Source organism: Bradysia coprophila, chromosome II (genome assembly GCF_014529535.1).
Source record: "Bradysia coprophila strain Holo2 chromosome II, BU_Bcop_v1, whole genome shotgun sequence".
NCBI classification, from domain to species: Eukaryota; Metazoa; Arthropoda; class Insecta; order Diptera; family Sciaridae; genus Bradysia; species Bradysia coprophila.
Genome location: NC_050735.1, coordinates 6,306,329 through 6,327,284, shown reverse-complemented (window position 1 = coordinate 6,327,284; position 20,956 = coordinate 6,306,329). Strand labels below are relative to the sequence as shown.

The following is a 20,956-nucleotide window of genomic DNA, read 5'->3' as shown; positions in this document are numbered from 1 at the left end:
TTCATGGTATAATGGAAGGAGAAAGATGTAAAGAGCAGGATACTCACTCTGCTTTCTCTTCGACCGGTTAACATTCTCAACCGATCCGTCGCTAACTTTTCCCTGTGTCTTGCTTTTGCCGAGTTTACTGTCTTTCCTCTTCGACTTCGATGCACATTTCGATTCCGTCATTAAATCGATTGACGGATTCATTAGGCGATGTAATTTCAGAGCATCCTTTTTTGATTTGATCGTTGTGATAACAGGTAGTGAATTTTGATTTTGCGATGTGAGTTGATTAAAGCTTTTGATAAATCCTTGCTTGCCATCGTATTGACCGCTGAATTTCGTTTTATCTAATTGTATTGTGTCGCTATCATTGCTGTACTGGTTACAGTTGCTAACAAATGGCATTGCGAATTGTTCCTTATCTTTATTGGCATCGATGCCAATATCGCCACTTGCTAATCCTAAATTCACGCTATCGATGGATGCGTCAATATCATTTTGTGATCTGATTAACTTCAAAGGTACTAATTGATTGTCATCTGATGTACATGGTACTTGCATAGTGTTACTGTGATTTCGAAATAACGGACGAGGAAATACTGGACTACATTGGGCACTTATTGAGCGAGCTTCCAATACACGTAATCGATGTCGTTCATGATCCAGTGCATTGCTTTCGGATAAATTGAATTTGTTCGGATTTGAGCTGAGCGAGTCTGTCATACGTGACCTTCGGGTGTGACTTTCATCGCTCACATAGGATTCAATCACGCTAGAATTCTGGCTGAAACTAGACTCCATAGACAGTTTGCGTCGGGAATTTTGATTTTTACCGATTTTATGTCTGTCATCAATCAGACCACTCTGGAACGTTATCTTTTTACTTTTGTCGCTGCTAATGCTTTCGATTTCATGAATTTGGATTTTATCATCGTCTGGAATGTCTTCGACATAGTTTACCGACGCAATGCTATCTTCGGTAGTTGGTTTAAATAATTCATTTTGTGATACCTGTCCCTGTTGCATTAAACTTTCGTCCCTGGCCGCTGCACCATCCCTAACGACACCAATTTCGGTTGTATTGGAAATTTTAGAATTTTGTTGATGTAAAACTAGGTCGGCGTTCGTTAAACTGTCGTGTTTCACGCAGCAAATTTTCTTCGATGACAATAGGCCGCTTAATTTGAAATGAGCACGAGCTTTCTTCAATCGCTGCTTTTCGTCACATTCCCGTTTAATTGCCAGTATCTTATTTTCCACCAGTGCCGTGAAGACCGTTTCATAGCGAATGGCACGATAAAGATCTTCCATCGTTTCGTTCGTACATACAGCTTTGTCAACCTTCATCTTTCCAGGAGTTCGTGCAAATTTGTCAATGATTTATGAGCTGCCTTCATCAAGTTATTGTGCATCGAAATGGAAATATATTTGTATAATAAGCGTTAGCTGTGGGAAAAGAGAAGAAACATACCATTAGATATGCATAGATAAGCTTTGTGTATCATAATACGTGAATATAGATTGAATAATAAACGAATCGGAAAGATATCAGTGTATTTATACGTACGAGGGTCTACTACACACGTCTATGTTAACAATAAATCGAAAATGATGTTGGTCTCGTTATTTTTCTTTTTTGAAAAGTTCCATTCAACATGAAATATGAAATATCATTCTCTCATAATAGCACTGGATAACAGCCCAACATTTCTATTTGTTTAGGATAGAGAGTCAAGGATAATGTTCTCAAAGCAATTAAAATTATGAGGGATAATAAAAGACTTTAAAAAGACATGCATACCCTCCCCAGCCATGAGTGTTACTAAATTTAATTGAATTTTCGTTTGTTTTGTGTTTTAAGTGATTCACTGTTTTCGTCTACATCACAATTCATTAACGACTCGACAAAAAGGAACGTCTACGTATACACACAGAAACATCTAGGGTGCTCCTTTGGAAACCCGTAATGTAGCCGCATGATGGTCGACATTTTATCATGTTTAATATTCGACTTATATCACTTTCATAATTTATTCAGATGTGGAAAATAAATACGGAAATATTTCAATTGACACAGTCTTGGGATTGACCCTTACTAGTTCCTTTCTTTGAATTTGTTAAATGGGAAAACTATTTTTTCCTAGTCAAGTCCTGAACAAGAACAAGTTTCGAGTTTTTATTAACGACAAGCTACAGAAGTGATTTTTCGTTTTTAGAAAATCCCTATGCCGATGCCAGGACTTTCTTTACCACTAACACCAGCCTCAAACATTTTTATCTGTCTTCGGTAGTGAGTGATGGGATCTCAAAGATTTATATGAGTTTGAGATCGAAGCCTCTCCAGGCATATTATAGCTGCAAAATAGCCCGGTTTTGGCATATAATTGTATTTAAAAAAAAACTCCAAGAGTTTCTTCATACAACGATTAAATCTATTGCTTCTTACGTTTAAAATGTATCGCTTAGTGTTAGATACCAAATACTGTACTTCTTAAGTTTTACATTTCATTATATATAAAAGAACACTAGCCTATGTTTATCATAAATTTTTACAATCATTATAGAGATGTCCAGCTCTTTCTAAAAGGTTAACGTCCTTTCTGTATTAACAGACTCGCAAACACATTCTGTGTACAAATTTTCCAGCTCGGTGGCTACACGCTACAAACGACAAATCGATTAATGCAGACCATACAATTGCAACAAATGTGAGTTTACTTTACTCTATAATTGGGTCATGACCAATAAACTTTGATGAACTAAATTTACGTTTCTTATGACAAAATGGTCGTACTACTCAAATTGGGTCATCATGTAAAAACTATTGAAGTAGTAGATTTTGGATCGTGCAATAAAAAATGTTTTAAACAAATGAAGTACAAGATTCCAATAAACGCAGAGTTATTTCTTGCTTTCTTCACTAAGATATCTTACGTTCATACGGGAAAATTCGGTTACCTTTAAAGGTGAAGTTCGTATTCCAAGCCGAATGCAAGAGATGTAATCCCCTTCGAAGATAAACTAACTTTCCCGCAGAGATCTCATAAGATATTTTAGTAAACAAGAAGAACATCACATAACATAATTTGGGAAAAATAGGCAAAATACACTAAGGAAAATGAATTATAGGAAACATCAAGCTGTATGAACTAATACAGCGATGACTTGGATACTTTTGATTGTTGCCGATTCATGTATCAGCCGAATTTTTTTGTATTTTTCTTTCTTTCTTCTTAATCAATTAAGTTTACAGATCGTTAGTTGCCAGTAATAATACTCTGTTAACTACGCATTTATCTATTCCAAATTAACGTCTTCAACGTTCTCCATTCTATTTTTACATAATTATCAATTCATTGAAATTAAATCATTTTACTGCATTCGCCCGAAACATTCCACTTCACCATTCCATTTGAAAATAAAATTTCTGCTCTGCTAAATAAGCAACTGATTCAGTTTCAACTTCCGGAAACACAAACCAAAAACGGAAATCTCGATTTTCTCCGTTCGACGAAATATACCTTCCCATCATATACAACTCAAATGTTACACGTTTGATTTTGATAATGCAAGAATTTCTGTTGTAAACAAGCGAGAACGAGCCTTTGTATACTATATCTGATGTAGTATACATCAGAACAACAACAACTGGGAAAAAATTGAATATTAAAGACTTGGCAACATTTTTATGGGAATTGACTGGTGAAAATCAATACACAGACGTATGTGTATATCGTATCTATGACAAATATACATTTTTTTTTTGTAAAGGAAAAATGTTTACACAATAAAAATTGTACGATTTATTGTAAAGAATAAAAAAATCGACTTGCATCTGTTAACAATAAAGAAATCCTCATATTTTTAGAACTGAAAGAACTGAACTGTACTCGATAAATTTATATTGGGCAGCGATTTTTCATCGTTTTCCATTTTATTTACAACAGTATTGCTCTGATGCCCCCGTCTCGCATATTTCAAATGTTTTGTTAGTTTAAATAATGTGTTTTCATTGATAATTATTCACTGTCAATAAATATTTCTTTTCAAACATTTTATTGCCATTCACCGCAAATGATTTTTTTCGCTTTCGTGTAACTTCTATTCTTCCAGTTCTGTTCTGTTTTCTTTTTCTTTTTTCTTAATAAAAGCTACTAAGGTATTTAACCGAGAGTTGCGGTATAGCGAAAACCTGACCTGACCGTGAGTTGCTTATGGAAATTTGTAGTTAAAAAAATTAACCGTGATTTGTGCTTTAGCGTTTCTAATACCACCACCTATCGGTCAGTCGATTTTACATGAAATACCACAACTCACGGCACGGTCACAATAACGCAAGTTTCAACCTGCTGAAAACATTGATAATTTAAAAACAGAAATCCATTTATTTTTATTTTTTCAATTTATTGGAAAACTCTTTCATTTTACAAATTTTCAAATTGATTTATCTAACGATGCCAGAGGATCAATGTTCACTATAAAAGTGATATTTGGTTTAAAGCAATAACGTTTTGAAATTGAAAATATTTCGATTTCCCCAACTCTCGGTGAAACACCTTATACGAATGTGTGCTAAGAAAACTGGGTACCCACACCTACCAAAACATTGTTTAGTGTAAAAGTAGGAATATAGCGTGTTTCATCAGATCATGAGTATAACAACGAAAGAAAAAGCATGACTAATTGACTCATGACAATAGGAAGCTTTTTACGATAAAAATATATTTCTACAATATCTTTGTTATTGTTGAAAGCATCGAGCTTTTTTAACAATAGCTTTTTGTGACAATATCAGTAAAAATTAGTAAAATTGTGTAATTTGTGGTTGGAGCCGTAACTAACTGTAACTAATGAGATATGATAATGGTTGAAATTTCCCTTTTTTACAACTTCCTTAAAAAAATTTCGACAATTTATTGCCGCTGAATTGTAAAAAAAAATCTTTGTCCCGTTGAGGATACAAGGCGTCAATGAACCCTCTCAAAATAAATATTTTTGTAATGTGGAGAACGCAATGAATACAAGACACATTTAAGGATTTGAATCCATTTTACACTCAAGCGATTTTGAAATGGGTAACAAAGTGCGAAATTTAGTGATAACAGCCAATTTCTCAATGTGGTTGTACTAAATGTTTTATGGAACCAGTTGTTCAAAGTTAAATTTTGAATGCAGATGCAGACGGACATTAGAGGCTATATAGTTTCGAGGGGTGGGCACAAATCCTTTGTCATCCATTGAAAATTCTTAGAAATCCTCAAAGTAAAAGATAATCCTCAGAAAGCTAAGAAAAATCTTTGAATTGGATATCACTACGTCATGATTTAAGAAATTCCTTAAAAATCGGGAGAAAATCCTCAAAAAATCATTGTCCTCAGAGGATTTTTTTATGAATGGTGTTAAGGAATTTCGCGCCGCGTCATTCACAATAAACCACAAAGTGACATTTTCCTTAACAAAATATGTCATTTTGTCAATTATTGTGAATGACGCGGCGCGAAAGTCCTAGCAGCCGTCACTTAGTAACTCAGTGACCGTCCAGGTAGCTCAATCGGGAGAACGATGGACTCACGCTCTAAATTGGACGGGTTCGTCTCCCGTCTCAGACATAGTTCATAGGTTTTTTCCTAATCGTAAATGATTAGTCTCTGCTGTTAGTTACCACTAGTCAGCTCTTTCGACCGTAATAGGTCTCTAAGAAAACAACAACAAAAAATGCTGAACACAGTTCTCATCCGTCACATGCGTAAGTCACAATCGTGATTCTAAAAATGTCAACCACTAGCGACACCTATGTTCTAATAGAAATTTATATGATTCAAAATTGTAAAATCTATCGAAAATATGATTAATGCACAACAGGCCCATTGGCGGCTTAGGTGCTTGGAAAGCATCAGCTTTCCTGTATTCTATCCTAACTCAGTGACGAGAAGTAAAATAATTCTTTTTGGGTTTTTAATCAGAAAAGTGGTGTATGTAACTCGGTGATACGTGGTAAAAATATATCTAGGGCAAGCAAGCAATAAGCATTTTTTTAGAGCAGCAGTAGAGAGAATCCTTCTAATGAAAAATGCAATTTTAATTTTCCTATTTATCCTCTTCATTTGCAATGAAAAAGCTATGCTGAAACAACAAAATTTAAGGTTTATTTCGCTTATCCGATTGTTGTGAATTTTTGAAAGCTGAAATCGATCGTACAATGTGAAAAGTTTAATTTATTTATTCATGTTGATGGTAGCACGGAAAATGCATCAACGATTTTTTTTGGATGTTTCAAAACTAAATTTATAATCTCTCATGTAATATATAATTCTGACTTTTTATTGGATATTAAATGTTGTTGCCAAACCATGTTCTATTCGACAATAAATGAAAATGGTTTATGGTTTTACTTCTAAAAAAATTATGTGAATTAAATGATCTTAAAATTCGTTCGTCGCGTCGGCTTGTTTTCATTATTTTCTTTTAAACACGTATTAAATCTTGACCACATTTTCGAAATAAAAAATAAATTTACTTAATGTTTTGCACAGTAAATTCAGTTGGCATGTTTTACTATTCCCATACGAGTTGTGGTACATTTGCTATTTTTGGCCCGAAAAATATGAAAATTGTCAACCAGAGGCGAAGCCCCGTCAGAATGATTAGCTATCCTCATTCAACGGAAGGAACACATATAATCTTAGGGATCTTAAGTCAAAATTTAGTGGACGGCGTGCAAAAGTTACGATTTTCTTGTCGCCAACCAGAAATAAAATTGAAGCAGTCCCCAGTAATGAAACCCTTTAAATCGAATGGTCAAGTAGTCTTATAAGGCAGGCAGACAACTGGCTACGAAGGGAAAGTTATCGAGTTTTTATTGAAAATTAATCTACTGTTTCAATCTGTTTCAATATATTATGTCTTAGCTGCACCTAGCACGAATACCCATTTTTCAACTCCAACAAGCCTCCAAATTTTCAAGCACGTATCCATGTACGATTGTATGTGCTGTGTGTTTTTCCACACCAAGAAATCAAGGCTCATGTCTTTCCGAAAGAAATGAAAGGCGTAAGCCTCTGAATATCTCTGATGTTCATGCCAGGATCAGATCTGTGGTTTTAGCAATTAGCTTTAAGATTAAATCATTTCAAATAGAATAGAAATGGTTCATTGCCATAAAGAAATTCTGGTCATCACTATTGTACATTAAATATACGTAGATGCTATTGGCAGGCCATTTCACCTGCAAATAGTCTTTGTAAAAGGAAAAATGCTATTGGCAGGTGTAAAAGAGAAAATGCCAATAGCATCTTTAGTAATTGGCTATTGGCAGGCGCCTGCGAATAGTCACTACGTTAAATATAAGTGAGCTTCAGCAAAATATATCATCCCTTCATCGCTAGACAGACACAGTAATGAACTATAAATAAAAATTGCAGAAAAATAAACATAACATTACGACAGCTGCACAAGATTTTCTACAAGAGATATCTGTACTTGTACATTCATTATTCATTTTTTAATAATCAGAAGTTTTGTTCTATGCGAAATATTTGATGTAGTGTACTATAGTTGCACAGACATTTTCCACATTCCTCATCCTGAACCATTTTTCTTTCCTTTCTTAGTTTTTTGTTTCTTTATTGCTAAGCTACTAAAACAATATATTATAAAGCTTCACAGCACAGATACAAAAGCAACAATGATATAACATAACAAAAAGATAAAGAAAACGCAAATCGCAGATGTAAGGCATGAACTCCAGCATGAACTAGTAGTGCTACATCGATCCCCAGTGCATCACACGTCGTATACATCATAAATGCCTGTAAGGTCTTTGATAACATAAAAAGCACATTTCGTCTGAGAATGCAATGTGTTAAATAGGGTACCTCGAAATAAGTGAAAAGTTGTTTAAAGTTGACCTCCTTAAACCTACTGTGCTGGAATCTGATAAATTTCGATGTGATGAAGAAAAGTGTTTACTCATGTATATCTTAGGTGAACGAAGTTTAACCTACTAAATTAGTTCTCTGGAAATCAACGAAGAGCGTAATCTTACACTTACACAATACATTTGAAATTTAAAAAATTCTTGAGTGGAAACACGGCAGAGTAAAGTAAACCAGGCAGGAGCGCTTGATTTGAATATGGATCTGAATCATCTAGTAGCCTTTGTGTTTTGCGGATACAATTTTTCAATTTATGTCAGTGTTCATTTATTTTCATACAGTGTATTAGATCCCTTGTTTGACGTTCCAAAAATGAACCGCTCATGCCTGGTTACTTTTACTCTGCCGTGGTGGAAATCGATGATATCCAAAGGGTCACCTCTCATCCCATAAATTGGTCTTTAATAGATAAATGTTAATGCCGATGAAGTAAAAGATTGTGTCGAAAATACTTCGATCGAATGAGTTGGTAAAATGTTACTATCTTTTTGCCATCTGCAGGGCCGGATTAGCATTTACAGCGCCCTGGACAACGAGCCTTGCAGCGCCGCATGAAAAATTTATTAAAGAAATTGTTTCGGAAACAATGTTTCCTACATTGTCAACCAAATCAAATAAAATGTTTTCAACATTTCCTCAAGAATATTATTTTCTAAGTAATGTGTAGTTAGAAACGGCGAGCGAGGCGAGGTGGCAAGCTTATGATAACATATAACCATATATGAATGAGAGATATATGATATAACCAGAGTTTTCGTGATTAATTCGCAAAACTGTCCCACAAACAAAAATCAAGTAAAGTTATAAAAAGGTTTCGCTCGTATTTTTCGGGATTTTAAGTTTGAAGTTTGTAGAATGAATCCGAAACAATTTTTTCTTGAAATTCTTCTTGAAGAACAAATCAAATCAAACAAATTTATTTAGCAAATAGCTATTTTCAAATACAAAGTTCCATAATCACAGACATTGAAAAATGAACACTACATTTCAAATTTACATACAATTCTATAGTTTCATTCAGGTGTTCTTTCAATTTACACTCGAATGTCCTCTCATTATTTTCACTTTTCACTTCCCTTGGAAGATCGTTAGAACATGAACGCGTTGTGAGGAAAAACCAAGAAAAAAACGTGAATTTTTGACACAATATTTGTGATACTGTTACAGTTTCATTATATTGCGAGATTTACTCTACTTGGTAAGGCAACGCACTGCTCCTAGCATGAACACTACTTTGACAAACGTCGAATTTGGAGGCTTTTGTGATGAGAGCTACCGCTTAAGATTGATTGTATTGTGTGTTTGAACTCACACAACTAAAACAAGTCACCTATCTTCACGAAAGAAACGCAGTGCCTACTGTGACTTCATCAGCCTCCAAATATTTCTTATGTTCATGCTAGGAGCAGTGCGTTGGGTAAGGTCATGATTCGGAAAAAACGACTTGCGTTGAAGCAATTTCAAGGATCTAGGACTCGGGATCCCAAAAGTATTGAAGTTTAGGGCACTCTAGAATGATCCTTTGTCTTCACTCTGAAAGTGTTAGATCTTGAAATTTAGGTAATTGGCCTTGGATTTCGACAAAAAATATCGCGAATATATGCCATGAACAATTTTCAATGGGCGGAAACTGATTTGTTCTGCAGCTTTTCCAGCTGCTTTATTTGTTCCAAACTCCCGTTGTCCGGCGATCATGAGCAGGTTTCAGCTCATGAGGAATTTACAAAATTTTCGAAAATTCCTCATGAGTTAAAAGCTTTCCATCATCCGACTATCACCGGCGGCTGACGAAAATTAAGCAATGGAATGGTTTCTGAAAATTATTTATAGTGTCTTCAGCCAGAAGCCTCAAAGTTCAACTTTTCTATAGCAGGACCATCATAAAAACGCTTTAAATAACCAAATACGAACAGCCTTGGGTTAGTCGATGTGCGTGTATTATTCACAAATATCAAGTTAGATGTATATATGCATTTCTTGTAGCTCACATTTACCCCAAGAATGTAATGTGCAGACGCAAGCGAAGCGAGCGCGAATTTTTTTTAATCGACGTTGATTTGTGCATGACTTGACTTATGTTGAACGTAAAATGATTACACTGTCGAAAAAATTTAATTTCTCAGCGCCTCTATTTTCCCAGCGCCCTGGGCCGGGCCCACTTTGCCCATGGGTTAATCCGGCTCTGGCCATCTGAGAAAGGATAGCTGTGTCTCAAGCACATCATGCACGGAAAGAAAGTAAAATACCCATGCACGTACAGGATTAGTACGATTCACGTGTCTGCAAATACTAAATCTTATACTTCTCCTACGTAGAACGTATTAATCATAAACTTTACAAATGAGTGAACCAATTATTGGTCTTGACGTCGCGTCGTTAGTTCAGTGCTTCACTGATTCGCACTTTACACGAGTAAGGCGTGAAAATTTACAGGTTAAATGAACATTGTACGTACGAAATGCAGTATATGCGTCTCACGAGCAAATAGTACACGTCCTGGATATTTTACGTTTTTTTTTAATGTGTCTTATCTACACTTAATGTAGTAAAATTAACTGGGCGTAACTGGGCTCATTATTTGCTAAATTGATTGATATAAGGTTCTGAGAGCCAGCAGTGTCACAAAATATCCTAAGATTGTTTTTGTTGTATATTAAATCCAAATTTGCCACAAGGTATCTATACTCTCCTTTCCGAAAGGAGTCCTTTGGTCGAATTGAAATTGCTTCAGTTACCAAATGTTTCATTATTGCCTTTAGCTTTATTGATTGATTATTGCCTTTTGCACATATCGTCAAACTAAAGTGCTAAAAGAGATATCAAACGTTTACGACTACCATACGAGCTCTGAAGAATCCTTGTAGAAGATAAAGGTAACAAGCTAAAACTTAATTACATTCCACCTGTTGATCGATGGCATTAATATAATGCTAAAGGAGATACCTTCATCATTTATAGGAAATATTATACACTGTGCATACGTATTCATTGTATAGTTTGTGCTTGTAATGCTATTATTCCGTGACTTACAGGCATGTATATGAAAATTTTCCAATGAAATTCTTCGAGTGCGGAGTGAATATCACTATTGTGCTCTATTTGGGATTAATTATCGTGTACAACATTTATAAGAATTTTCTCCCCGTTCTTTAATTTTAATATACGATTGATCATCAACCTTCACCAAAGTTTCCATTGTACATTTGTGAAAATAATTTTTGTAATTGTGGAAATTCTTACCATCACGACAGAGTAAAGTTAATCAGGCAGGAGCGCTGGTTTGACTAGGGACTTGATAAATCTAGTAGCCCCATATTTTTTGCGAATAAAATTTTTCAATTTATGTCAGTGTTCATTTGAGTTCATTTTCATACAGTGTATTAGCTCCCTTATTTGACGTTTCGAAAATGAACCGCTACTGCTTGGTTTATTTTACTCTGCCGTGTTATCATGAATGGAGATAAGTATGTTTTGTCCGAAAACTTTATTTATTATTAGAGATCAAGCTACGATAAATTTCGAGGGGGAAACACACGAACAAATTATGTCTCACATACTTATAGTGTCATTGGTATATATTGGCAACTACTTTCAACTATTGGTACCAATAGCAAATAGCACCTGTGCCAGTATTTACTCGTGTAGTTTCCCCCTCGATAAAATTACACCGTAACGAGCTGAGAAATGGTAATCTTTTCCGTAATACAATTTCATTAAAGATTCGATTCGATAAAATTTTGGGGGACTGGTAATGTGGCACAAGGTGCCAAGAAACGTACTATTCAACATGTAAAAGGTTTATCAATGCCAATATTTTGAGAGTGGAGAAAATAAGTTGATGGCAGGGCTAACAAATATTTGTTGCATTAAATTGCATAATTCTCCGACCTATATTTCAGCGAAAATGTTGTTCATAACTAAGTACATTAACTGATAATTATCGTAAATAATGGTGCTGTTCCTGTTTTTGAAGAGCCTTTGAGAGCTTTGAACTTTTTTCTACTCCACTGAAATCTTCCACGTTTCTAATGGAATCTAAAAGAAGCACAAAGCTTTCAAAAGCTTTCCATACAAATTCATGGTGTGCGAGACTCACCTCTTAGTAGAGAATTTCGCACAATCATGACTTTTTGTTATACGTCGTTAAGGGGCGCATACTATGATTCGCGTATGCGAGATTCCCCGACACCTGAAAAAGGGACTGTACAATAAACACAACAATCCTGCGGAACTTTAACAAGTTATGACGTCAAAGTTATTGATAAAGTGGGATAGTTCGTACATTCCCTTACTTTGTTGTCCCGCTTTCCCTTGCAAAACAAAATAGGATTACAGGACATAAACATATGAGATGAAATCTTGTACTTCAATGGTTTTAACATGTATTTTTCTACAGTGTAATCTGAAAGTCAATGAACAAGCGAGCAATAGAAGCTCACTCTTTTTGTCGCCGCACTCGGTAACTAGAAGTTGCCTTTGTACTATAAAGTAGAAGCACCCTCTGACGAACATGATAAACAAATGTGAATATGTAGCTACTTTTACGTATATAGAAGCATCGTTCGCAGCAAATCGTTCTAAATTCACCCTGTTCATTACAGTTTGACCTCAGTTTACCCCCCATTCCCCAATATGTAATAATCCTTTTCGGTTTATACGTACCGGTGTTTAGCATTAAAATTAATTATAAATAGAAATGTTAATTGTTTGCCCATCAATCAACCGCATAATTCTTCATATCATCCGTAATCTATTCAAGCAATTCCTCCCCTATGGTCTCCAAGCACAAATGTTTTTTGTGTGTGGAAATCATCGCTAAAGTTAATTACGAAAGCTCAACCAGAACGAATGGGCAAATATTTTTTTTATTATTTAGACCTGTTACGTCATGTCTACCCCCATATAGTAACCCTTTTTTATCCAAAAAGAGAAATATTCTAATTGAAAATTCCTATTTTATATTTACAAATACAGAAAAATAACCTGTGTGACGTACGAACCACATTTAAACTTCAATATTTTTGTTTGATGAAATATTATATATCAACGATTTAGTTCAAATCGATATTCTTTTTGAAAGCAAACTTCTTCACTTCCATCCGGGGCTTCTTACGCAGCCTTATACACTGAGCATAATTCTCGTCTTCTTACATTCTTCTTTTTATTTAATGTTGCTATTCATAAAAACAGATAACGTGTATCATGTAGAGACGATGATAAATATAAAAGGGAAAAAGCGAGAAAATAAATCCTTCAAATGATAAATTGAATGGAACTTTTTTTTTATTTTAATTAAACGGAATTCTGTCACAACCGAATGTCACCACATCGCATAAAAATTTCGCGTGATATTAATCTAATAAATAAATCAATTCGGAATAAATATTCAACAATTGACACATATATTTCAACAGCATTCAATTAACCAGATAAAATGTTCCGATAAAACTTAAAAGTTACGGTGATGACAATAAAGATAGACACTTAGAATCAACTTTAAGTTTTACCTATGTTTTATGATCAGTGGAAAACTACACGAGCCCATTAAAATCACACCACTCTAATCTCACTTGTGTACATATTTTGAAACTCATGTTTTACGGGGTAGATATACTAATACAGGACTTTCTGTTCTTATAATAAAAAAAAACACAACAGCGATGCGGAACGATATATAATAACAACCTTTCCATGCAATATCTTATTTCGCACTGAACGTTCTGATTCTGGTGCTCTATAGTATACACCATGTTCGCCATATAGTGCTGGGATCTGAACAGATGGCCGTATAACCATTTCTATTATTCATGTAATTGTACAAATCGTCTATGCACACGGCACACCTCTAGTGAAAATTTGGTTGGAAAACTTTTCCAACATAACATTTTGTTTGTGGTTTATTTTCCATCGTGATTGGATCGGTTTTTCATCCTGAACCTGCAACATGAAACCGGGGTAAAAAAAAAATCGGCAAAATGGACATTTCCCATACAAAAATGTTTTCGTGCTGAACGGAATGTTGCATGGAAAAGTACGAATACATAATCTACCTCTGTATCAGTCCTTTTTGTGAGACATGAACTGGAGGACATGGACACAATGTAATGTGTATAATAAACAGCATTTGGTGTTTTGCATGGTGTTTATTTTCGGGGCGAATGTGTCGAAAATGAAATGAGGAAAATTAATCCATTTATGACGTTGATGGAAATTTGGGTTATCATTCAGTGGAAATTAATTGAATTCAACCGAAAATATACATTTTGCAAAATAATTTTATTATTTATTGCGGGCTGGCTTTCCCTGACAACGATAGCTCTGTAAAAAAAAATAATTCCAAAACACACTTGAGAAGATCGCATGCGTACTATTTTAGCACGAAAAATGAAGAGATATATTTTTACGGCAGACATATACCCAATGAATGCAAAAAAAAACGAACATTTATATCGAATTATGGTTCTGAGATGTGCGAGACCCTCGGCGAGACCACTTTTGATTTCATTTTCGAATATACCACATTATACATCGAAATTATTGATTGACTCGTTCACAACATTTTGATGATAAATAACAATTAATCAGTATGCAATTACACTTCAAAATTAATCACTAATCGTCCGTTAAAATGGGGTCAATTGATGGTTTTATCTATTCAGACCATCCGTCCGGTCGATATTGAATCGTTTAACGAATTATTTCCAGCAATTTTATCCTCATTTGATTTAATGAATAATTTATTCCTTATATCCATGTTAGACAAACATTGTTAGTATTTAAACGAACCAGTTGCACAGACACCATGATAACAATTCAAATGCAATATGTAGGTGTAGCATTTTAAACACAAAGGTGCATTTATAATGCAAACGAGCAACAAGTAATGATATCAAAATGCCAACAAGAATTTGTACATTCGGTTACTGCCGATTGACATATTTAACCTTTGGGGTCATTCAAATAGCTCGCACTCTAAAAGGATGATTTTAAAAAGCTTCTTCCCCTACGCACCCTGAAATACGTGGAAAAAATTAATAGGTGATCCCCAGTGAGCTGCTGGAATCGACGAGGAAAAGCAACTTTTAGACTATTCTTTTAATATTTCGCAATTTATTTTAATTCTTTCAACTTGAAGTGTACTGGAGCATCTCCAGTGGAGCTAAACGTGAAAGGTATTTTTGTTGCATTTAGGGTGAGGCGACATAACTACACGGTCAATATCGTCAGGAATATCGTTTTTTGGACGATACTATCGTCTAAAAAACGATACTATCGTCCAAAAATTATCGTTTTTTTGGACGATACTATCGTCTAAAAACGATATTATCGTTTTTTAGACGATAGTATCGTTTTTTAGATGATAGTATCGTCCAAAAAAACGATAATATCGTTCCTGACGATATTGACGGTGTCGAAATGTCCCGCCACCATTTTATGATATTTTCAACACTCTTGCCATTTTTACCACTCTTTGCAAATATTTTCCTTCACTACTGATCTCAAATTTCGTCAAATTTGATCCCTTGTCATAGATTTCATCGCGACCTTTCCTTTCGTTGAAATTGGACCACTTTTAGATGAAATTTGAGGAAATTTTCGTTTAAATTGTTAATTTTTTTTGTGGCGTTTCATACAGCGCTGCAGCACAATTGGAATGGTACATCCTATTTCGTTAAACTCATCGACAATTTTGCAACGAGCAATCGCATGTTAAAATCGGTAAAAATTTTGATAGTTTTTGAAAGATCGACGATTTTAGGAAATACCATATTGGAAAACTAGGAAATATGATGAAATTTGACATAGGTAGGTCGTGTGATGGTCTCTCAAACTTCCCACAAACTATCCATTTTCCACATGAACTGTCTGAAAAATGGACAGTTTGGAGGAAATAAAAAAAAATCCAAAAATCTTATTCTTCTGATCCCGTAGAACGCTTACAAAAGTCTACTAATGTTCCGTGTAAGTGAAGCAGTACTCACCGGACGAAACCCTATCGTAATTTAACTGAAATAACTAAAAATCTCTTGACATAAAAAAAATCCGATCAACAAATAAAAAAAATGACTTTCAGCAGCCTCGAACCCAAAATATCAGCGACGAGAGCCCAACCATTTTGTAAATCATACCAAAGTGACCTGTGACGTCACAGCATTAAATGTTAATGTAAAGTGTTTGATGTAGTAATTCCTCAAGTTGTTTTTTTCTCAGAGCTCGTCAAACCGACACATAGGTACAAATCTATTTTTTATTTAAATCACATTATTGTTGGCTTACATTTTGAAAAATGACTTTTGTAAAAAGATATTTACAAACGCAATAAAAACTCACAAATGTTGGCTATTAATTTCGCGAAGCATGAACAACACTGTCGTAATTTTTAAAAACTGAAACTCAGATACAAAGCTATTGACATCAACAAATTTGCGATCGGCAAATAAAAAAAATGACTTTCAGCAGCCTCGAACCCAAAATATCAGCGACGAGAGCCCAACCATTTTGTAAATCATACCAAAGTGACCTGTGACGTCACAGCATTAAATGTTAATGTAAAGTGTTTGCCTTAGTAATTTCTCACACACTCAAACATCAATCGATGGATTTTAAAGAAAAGAGACAGCCTAATGTTGATTTGCGTGAGTGTGAAAAGCACTAACATGACAGTGTGATGTCAGTGTAAACAACACTACACCATTTAATGTGACATCGTCAACTGGAAGGTTAGCATCTTCTGTAATCCGGCTACTCGGAGGTTGGATTGTAGACTGATTTGAGGCTGGGGGTTCTGCCATTGGGCAGTTCATGTTGACGGGAACGTCCGCACTAAGCTTATCATCAATATGGGTACAATGGAGGAGTCCGATGTATTCAGGTTGACTAAGGAGGAATGAACCGGGTGAGGGGTGAAAACCAGCAACCAAGAGTTCCCGTGGTAAGCAGTAGTGGGATAGCGTTCCTGAGTGAACTACCAGTGTCAGCCTAGCCAATAAGGTCACACTACAATCTTTTTGCAAAAAAAAAAAAAAATTGGTCGAGACTCGGATTAAGATTAGTTTTTTTTTGTCATAGCCATGCAACTTGGCCATATCATCGAAATCATTGTTGTAGACAAAGGAAATGAAATCGGGCCGCTTGCAACCTAATAAAAATTTGTACTCCAAAGCGATAAGTCAAAAGTTCATTTATTTGCTTGATTAGCTTACACAAGTAATATAACTAAAAAAAAAAAGTTTCTTCATGATACGTCCTCTTAGTAAAATTGACGTAATTCAGGTACGTTTAGTCTTAATATAATCTTAATAACGACGTCCACCCATACCACCTGGTCTATGATAACCTTGTGCGGCAGACATATTCACAGCCTGAACGAGTTCCAATTCTCGTTGCGCTACACTAACTCTAGGCATTCCAACGAAATCGTGAAATGCATTCCAGTCGTTAACAGCCACCACCTGGCCGTAGAGATTCTTCAATTCTGCTGTTAAAATTTCCGGAGCCAGTCCATAGTTCGAATCCAATTCGGCCATGTCCAAGAAGTTCGTTACGTTGGCAAATTTTATTTGAAACATGACCAGATTTCGGCTAACGGCCGTAGCGTTGAACACTTTGATCGATCGTTGGCCCTTATAATTCGGATCGGACAGTTCCGGATGAGGAGCACGTGAGTTGTTATTTCCGATGCAATACCAAAATACATTTCTTGCTTCGCATTCGGCCATAAATGTTTGCGAGATGTCCGTCCAGGACATTGTAGTCGATGTAGTCAGATGCATCAAAAATTCGCCAACGTTCGGTGTGTTGAATTTCTTCCGTGCTTCCGGTGATTTATTGAAAAGTTGCAGTGACTTGTTGGAGAAGACGATCAGTTCTGGATTGTCCTGGCCGTATTGTTGTAACAGACGATACATCGAGAAATATCCGTTGATGAATTTGTCGTTGGCAGTTGCGTTATCTTTATTCTGCATGATCTCGACTACAAGACTGTTCATTAGTGACGAACATACTTTGAACACCATAACGTGTTCTTCCTTCTTGAAGCCAATCTTATCGCATATGGCGTTGACGGCTGACAGAAATTGTGCCTTCACATTCTTTGGACCGCACCAGTCTTGACTTTTGATCAGAATCGGTAGCCAGAATTCGAACGGCTTGTTGGTCGAACTTTTACGGACGTTTCCATTGACGAAACATTCCTTGCTGAGATATTCACAGGGTGATGAAAGTATTCCGTTTCTGGGATTCTCAACGTGCACGCCATACCCAATGGTAGAATTATTTGCGTTCAGCTGTCCGTTAGCGTAGCAAATGTAGAATCTTTCCAGCGGGGTATTCGACATAGGATTCTTTTCACGATATCTTTGGGTGATTTTTGCAGCTTCAACTGGATCGGTGATAACTTGCGGAAACCATTTTGCAGAGTCGGATCCATCGTGACCGGTTTCTGCACATCGATACTTCAATGCACTGCTAATCATTCGTTCCACATCCGACGGTTTTTCCGAAAACATGTTGCCCATGATTAACGCCTGCATTGAGATTAAGATGGTAGAAACAGTATATGCCGGTGACCAGCCATGTGACTGCGATGCCCACTCTGTATGAATGTGAGCAAAATTTCCGAAAATACTCAAACAAACAGCAATTCTTCCCTTCGAGTCCCTCATTTGAGCACCGTTCCGGTAAAAAATCTCAGTCTCAAAAAATGCGTTCGGCGCAGCATTCGGATAATCGTTTCCGAATTCGAGACAAAAACGAATCGGAATTCCTGCCAAAAACGTCCCGTCCGTACCAATAACGATACCGTGCCATTTCATAATATCTTTATCGTTTGCCGGCTGAGCCATGGCCCCGACGATGGGCTCCTCTCTCAATCGTTTCAAGTCTTGTTGTAGTCGTTTGGTTGCTGGTGCTCCCATTTTGCTGAAAATGAAATGAAAGAAACTGAGCATTTGACAGTTTGGTATTGATAACAAGAATGGATTTGGTGCACAGTAAAAAAAACGAGATGATTGGGTACCAGGGCCTATTTTTTAGAAACATGTTTCTAAAAGTTTCTTCAGTTTCTCAAGAGGGATTCTTTTGAATTTCGACTGACCGAAATCGGCGCTATTTTTTCCGGGACTTTTTTATATATGTCTAGTTAGGCCTTGGTGCCTAGGCCCCAAAACCAGTCTCAGACATTTTTGATCTTCCATACCTGGCTGGTTGTAAGTGGCCAAAAGTCGAAAAATGAGGTTTCGTAGTTCGGATTTCATTTCCGTAAGGTGGCGAGGACACGGGCGTGTATGGGTTCGTTGGAAAGCTGAGGTCAAGTACTCCTGGGGCAAATATTAACTTCATAAAATTTGATGATAATCGGCCGAAAATATGACTTCCGGAAAATTTCTCAGAATCGATGGAACCTCCGTGAACTTTGATGAGAGCTGTGACCTCACTAATGCAATTATTTGATTAAATTATTACTTATTATGAATGTGGAACTAGTAAATATGCGTATCGCTGTAAAGCTGAGGCCTTCCACATTCATAATAAGTAATAATTTTATCAAATAATTGCATTAGTGAGGTCACAGCTCTCATCAAAGTTCACGGAGGTTCCATCGATTCTGAGAAATTTTCCGGAAGTCATATTTTAGGCCGATTATCATCAAATTTTATGAAGTTAATATTTGCCCCAGGAGTACTTGACCTCAGCTTTCCAACGAACCCATACACGCCCGTGTCCTCGCCACCTTACTGAAATGAAATCCGAACTACGAAACCTCATTTTTCGACTTTTGGCCACTTACAACCAGCCAGGTACGGAAGATCAAAAATATCTGAGACTGGTTTTGGGGCCTAGGCACCAAGGCCTAACTAGACATATATAAAAAAAGTCCCGGAAAAAATAGCGCCGATTTCGGTCAGTCGAAATTCAAAAGAATCCCTCCAAATGTTTTTCAAAGTTTCTAAAGTTTCTAAAATTTCTAAAGAAAAAATTGGAGAAACTTTTCAGAAACTTTGAAAAACATTTAAGAAACTTTTAGAAACATGTTTCTAAAAAATAGGCACTGTTGGGTACATACCCGTATACCATTTTTGCTATAATGTCCAGATAGGAGACTCGAAAAGAGTGACATGTATGAATGAACGAAACATTTAACGAAACATAAGTGAGGTTACGTCTGAATGTATCGTTTGAAGATGATCTGTAAGCGCTTTGTTAAAGCTAAGTAGAGAATGAGGTAATAAGGTGAGAAAAAAACAATTGGGCTTCCTCACAGCAAGCATGCATAAACTTTTGGGATTAGTTCCTTGATAAAAAAAAAATCTTTAGATCCCGATAGGTCTAATAATTAAATTAATTCGATGTTTCAATCACAAATAATTAGATGAAACAACCCACACTTTGTAATTTTAAAAACGCTGAATTAATGTTTTTACCTTTGAAATTGATATCCTTACAAACACAATATTCACAACAACAACAAAAAAGAATCGCGACAAAATTGGTACGTATATTACACAACGTTTGCAATTGAAATGTTTGTTTAATTAACTGACTATATAAGATGCCGGCACTGAGCTCGTATACACTAGATCGTATTGAATATTGATGACCGTTTCAATCGACGAACAAATTATAATGAACTGCGTGAACCGCTTTGTAATTCATTTTTATAACCACAAGCTGCAGAAACAAAGGTTGCGAATCATTGCGCAATTCAAGACGAATTTCCATTTAATTTGCGGTGACGACATAAAAAAACGATTGTGCTAGTGTCATCAGAGTGCAAGTTGATCAATAAAAACTTAGTTATGCATGTGTGATAAAAAATGGGAAATCCGGAAAAATTGTTTGGAATTTTGATATATTTTAAATCAGTTTTGCATCGCTCATAAGCTAAAGATAATTATTTTTTGATTTAGTGAAGTAAACAATTTTCCGAATACAATGCAACATTATAGTTGTAGTTAGTCTAGAGTGTGTAATATGTATAATCAAATGTATAGAACGCTGTGCACGATAAGTATCGAATGTCGCAAGGTTTAACA

The 20,956-nt window shown here is 35.8% G+C and overlaps 2 protein-coding genes across 2 annotated transcripts in view; both read right to left on the bottom strand.

Moving 5' to 3' along the window:
* LOC119068982 overlaps positions 1 to 13,650 on the bottom strand; it is a 61,914-nt gene extending 48,264 nt beyond the window's left edge. The window contains exons 1-2 of the mRNA XM_037172856.1: positions 13,430 to 13,650; positions 48 to 1,434 (exon numbers count right to left, since the gene is read on the bottom strand). Of these exons, the coding sequence (XP_037028751.1) occupies positions 48 to 1,335 (1,288 nt within the window). The 5' untranslated portion in view covers positions 1,336 to 1,434; positions 13,430 to 13,650. The remainder of the gene's footprint in view (positions 1 to 47; positions 1,435 to 13,429) is intronic.
* Positions 13,651 to 17,088: 3,438 nt separating this feature from the next.
* LOC119069049 lies at positions 17,089 to 20,524 on the bottom strand. The gene is made up of 3 exons (XM_037172921.1): positions 20,484 to 20,524; positions 20,345 to 20,453; positions 17,089 to 18,842 (listed from the first exon to the last, which is right to left on the bottom strand). Exon 3 carries the CDS (start codon positions 18,836 to 18,838, stop codon positions 17,219 to 17,221), a length of 1,620 nt encoding a protein of 539 aa, XP_037028816.1. The 5' UTR covers positions 18,839 to 18,842; positions 20,345 to 20,453; positions 20,484 to 20,524; the 3' UTR covers positions 17,089 to 17,218.
* Positions 20,525 to 20,956: the final 432 nt, after the last annotated feature.

Coding starts and splice junctions, on each gene's coding strand:
- LOC119069049 (XM_037172921.1), bottom strand. CDS start 18,838: ATGGGAGCACCAGCAACCAAACGACTACAACAAGACTTGAAACGATTG.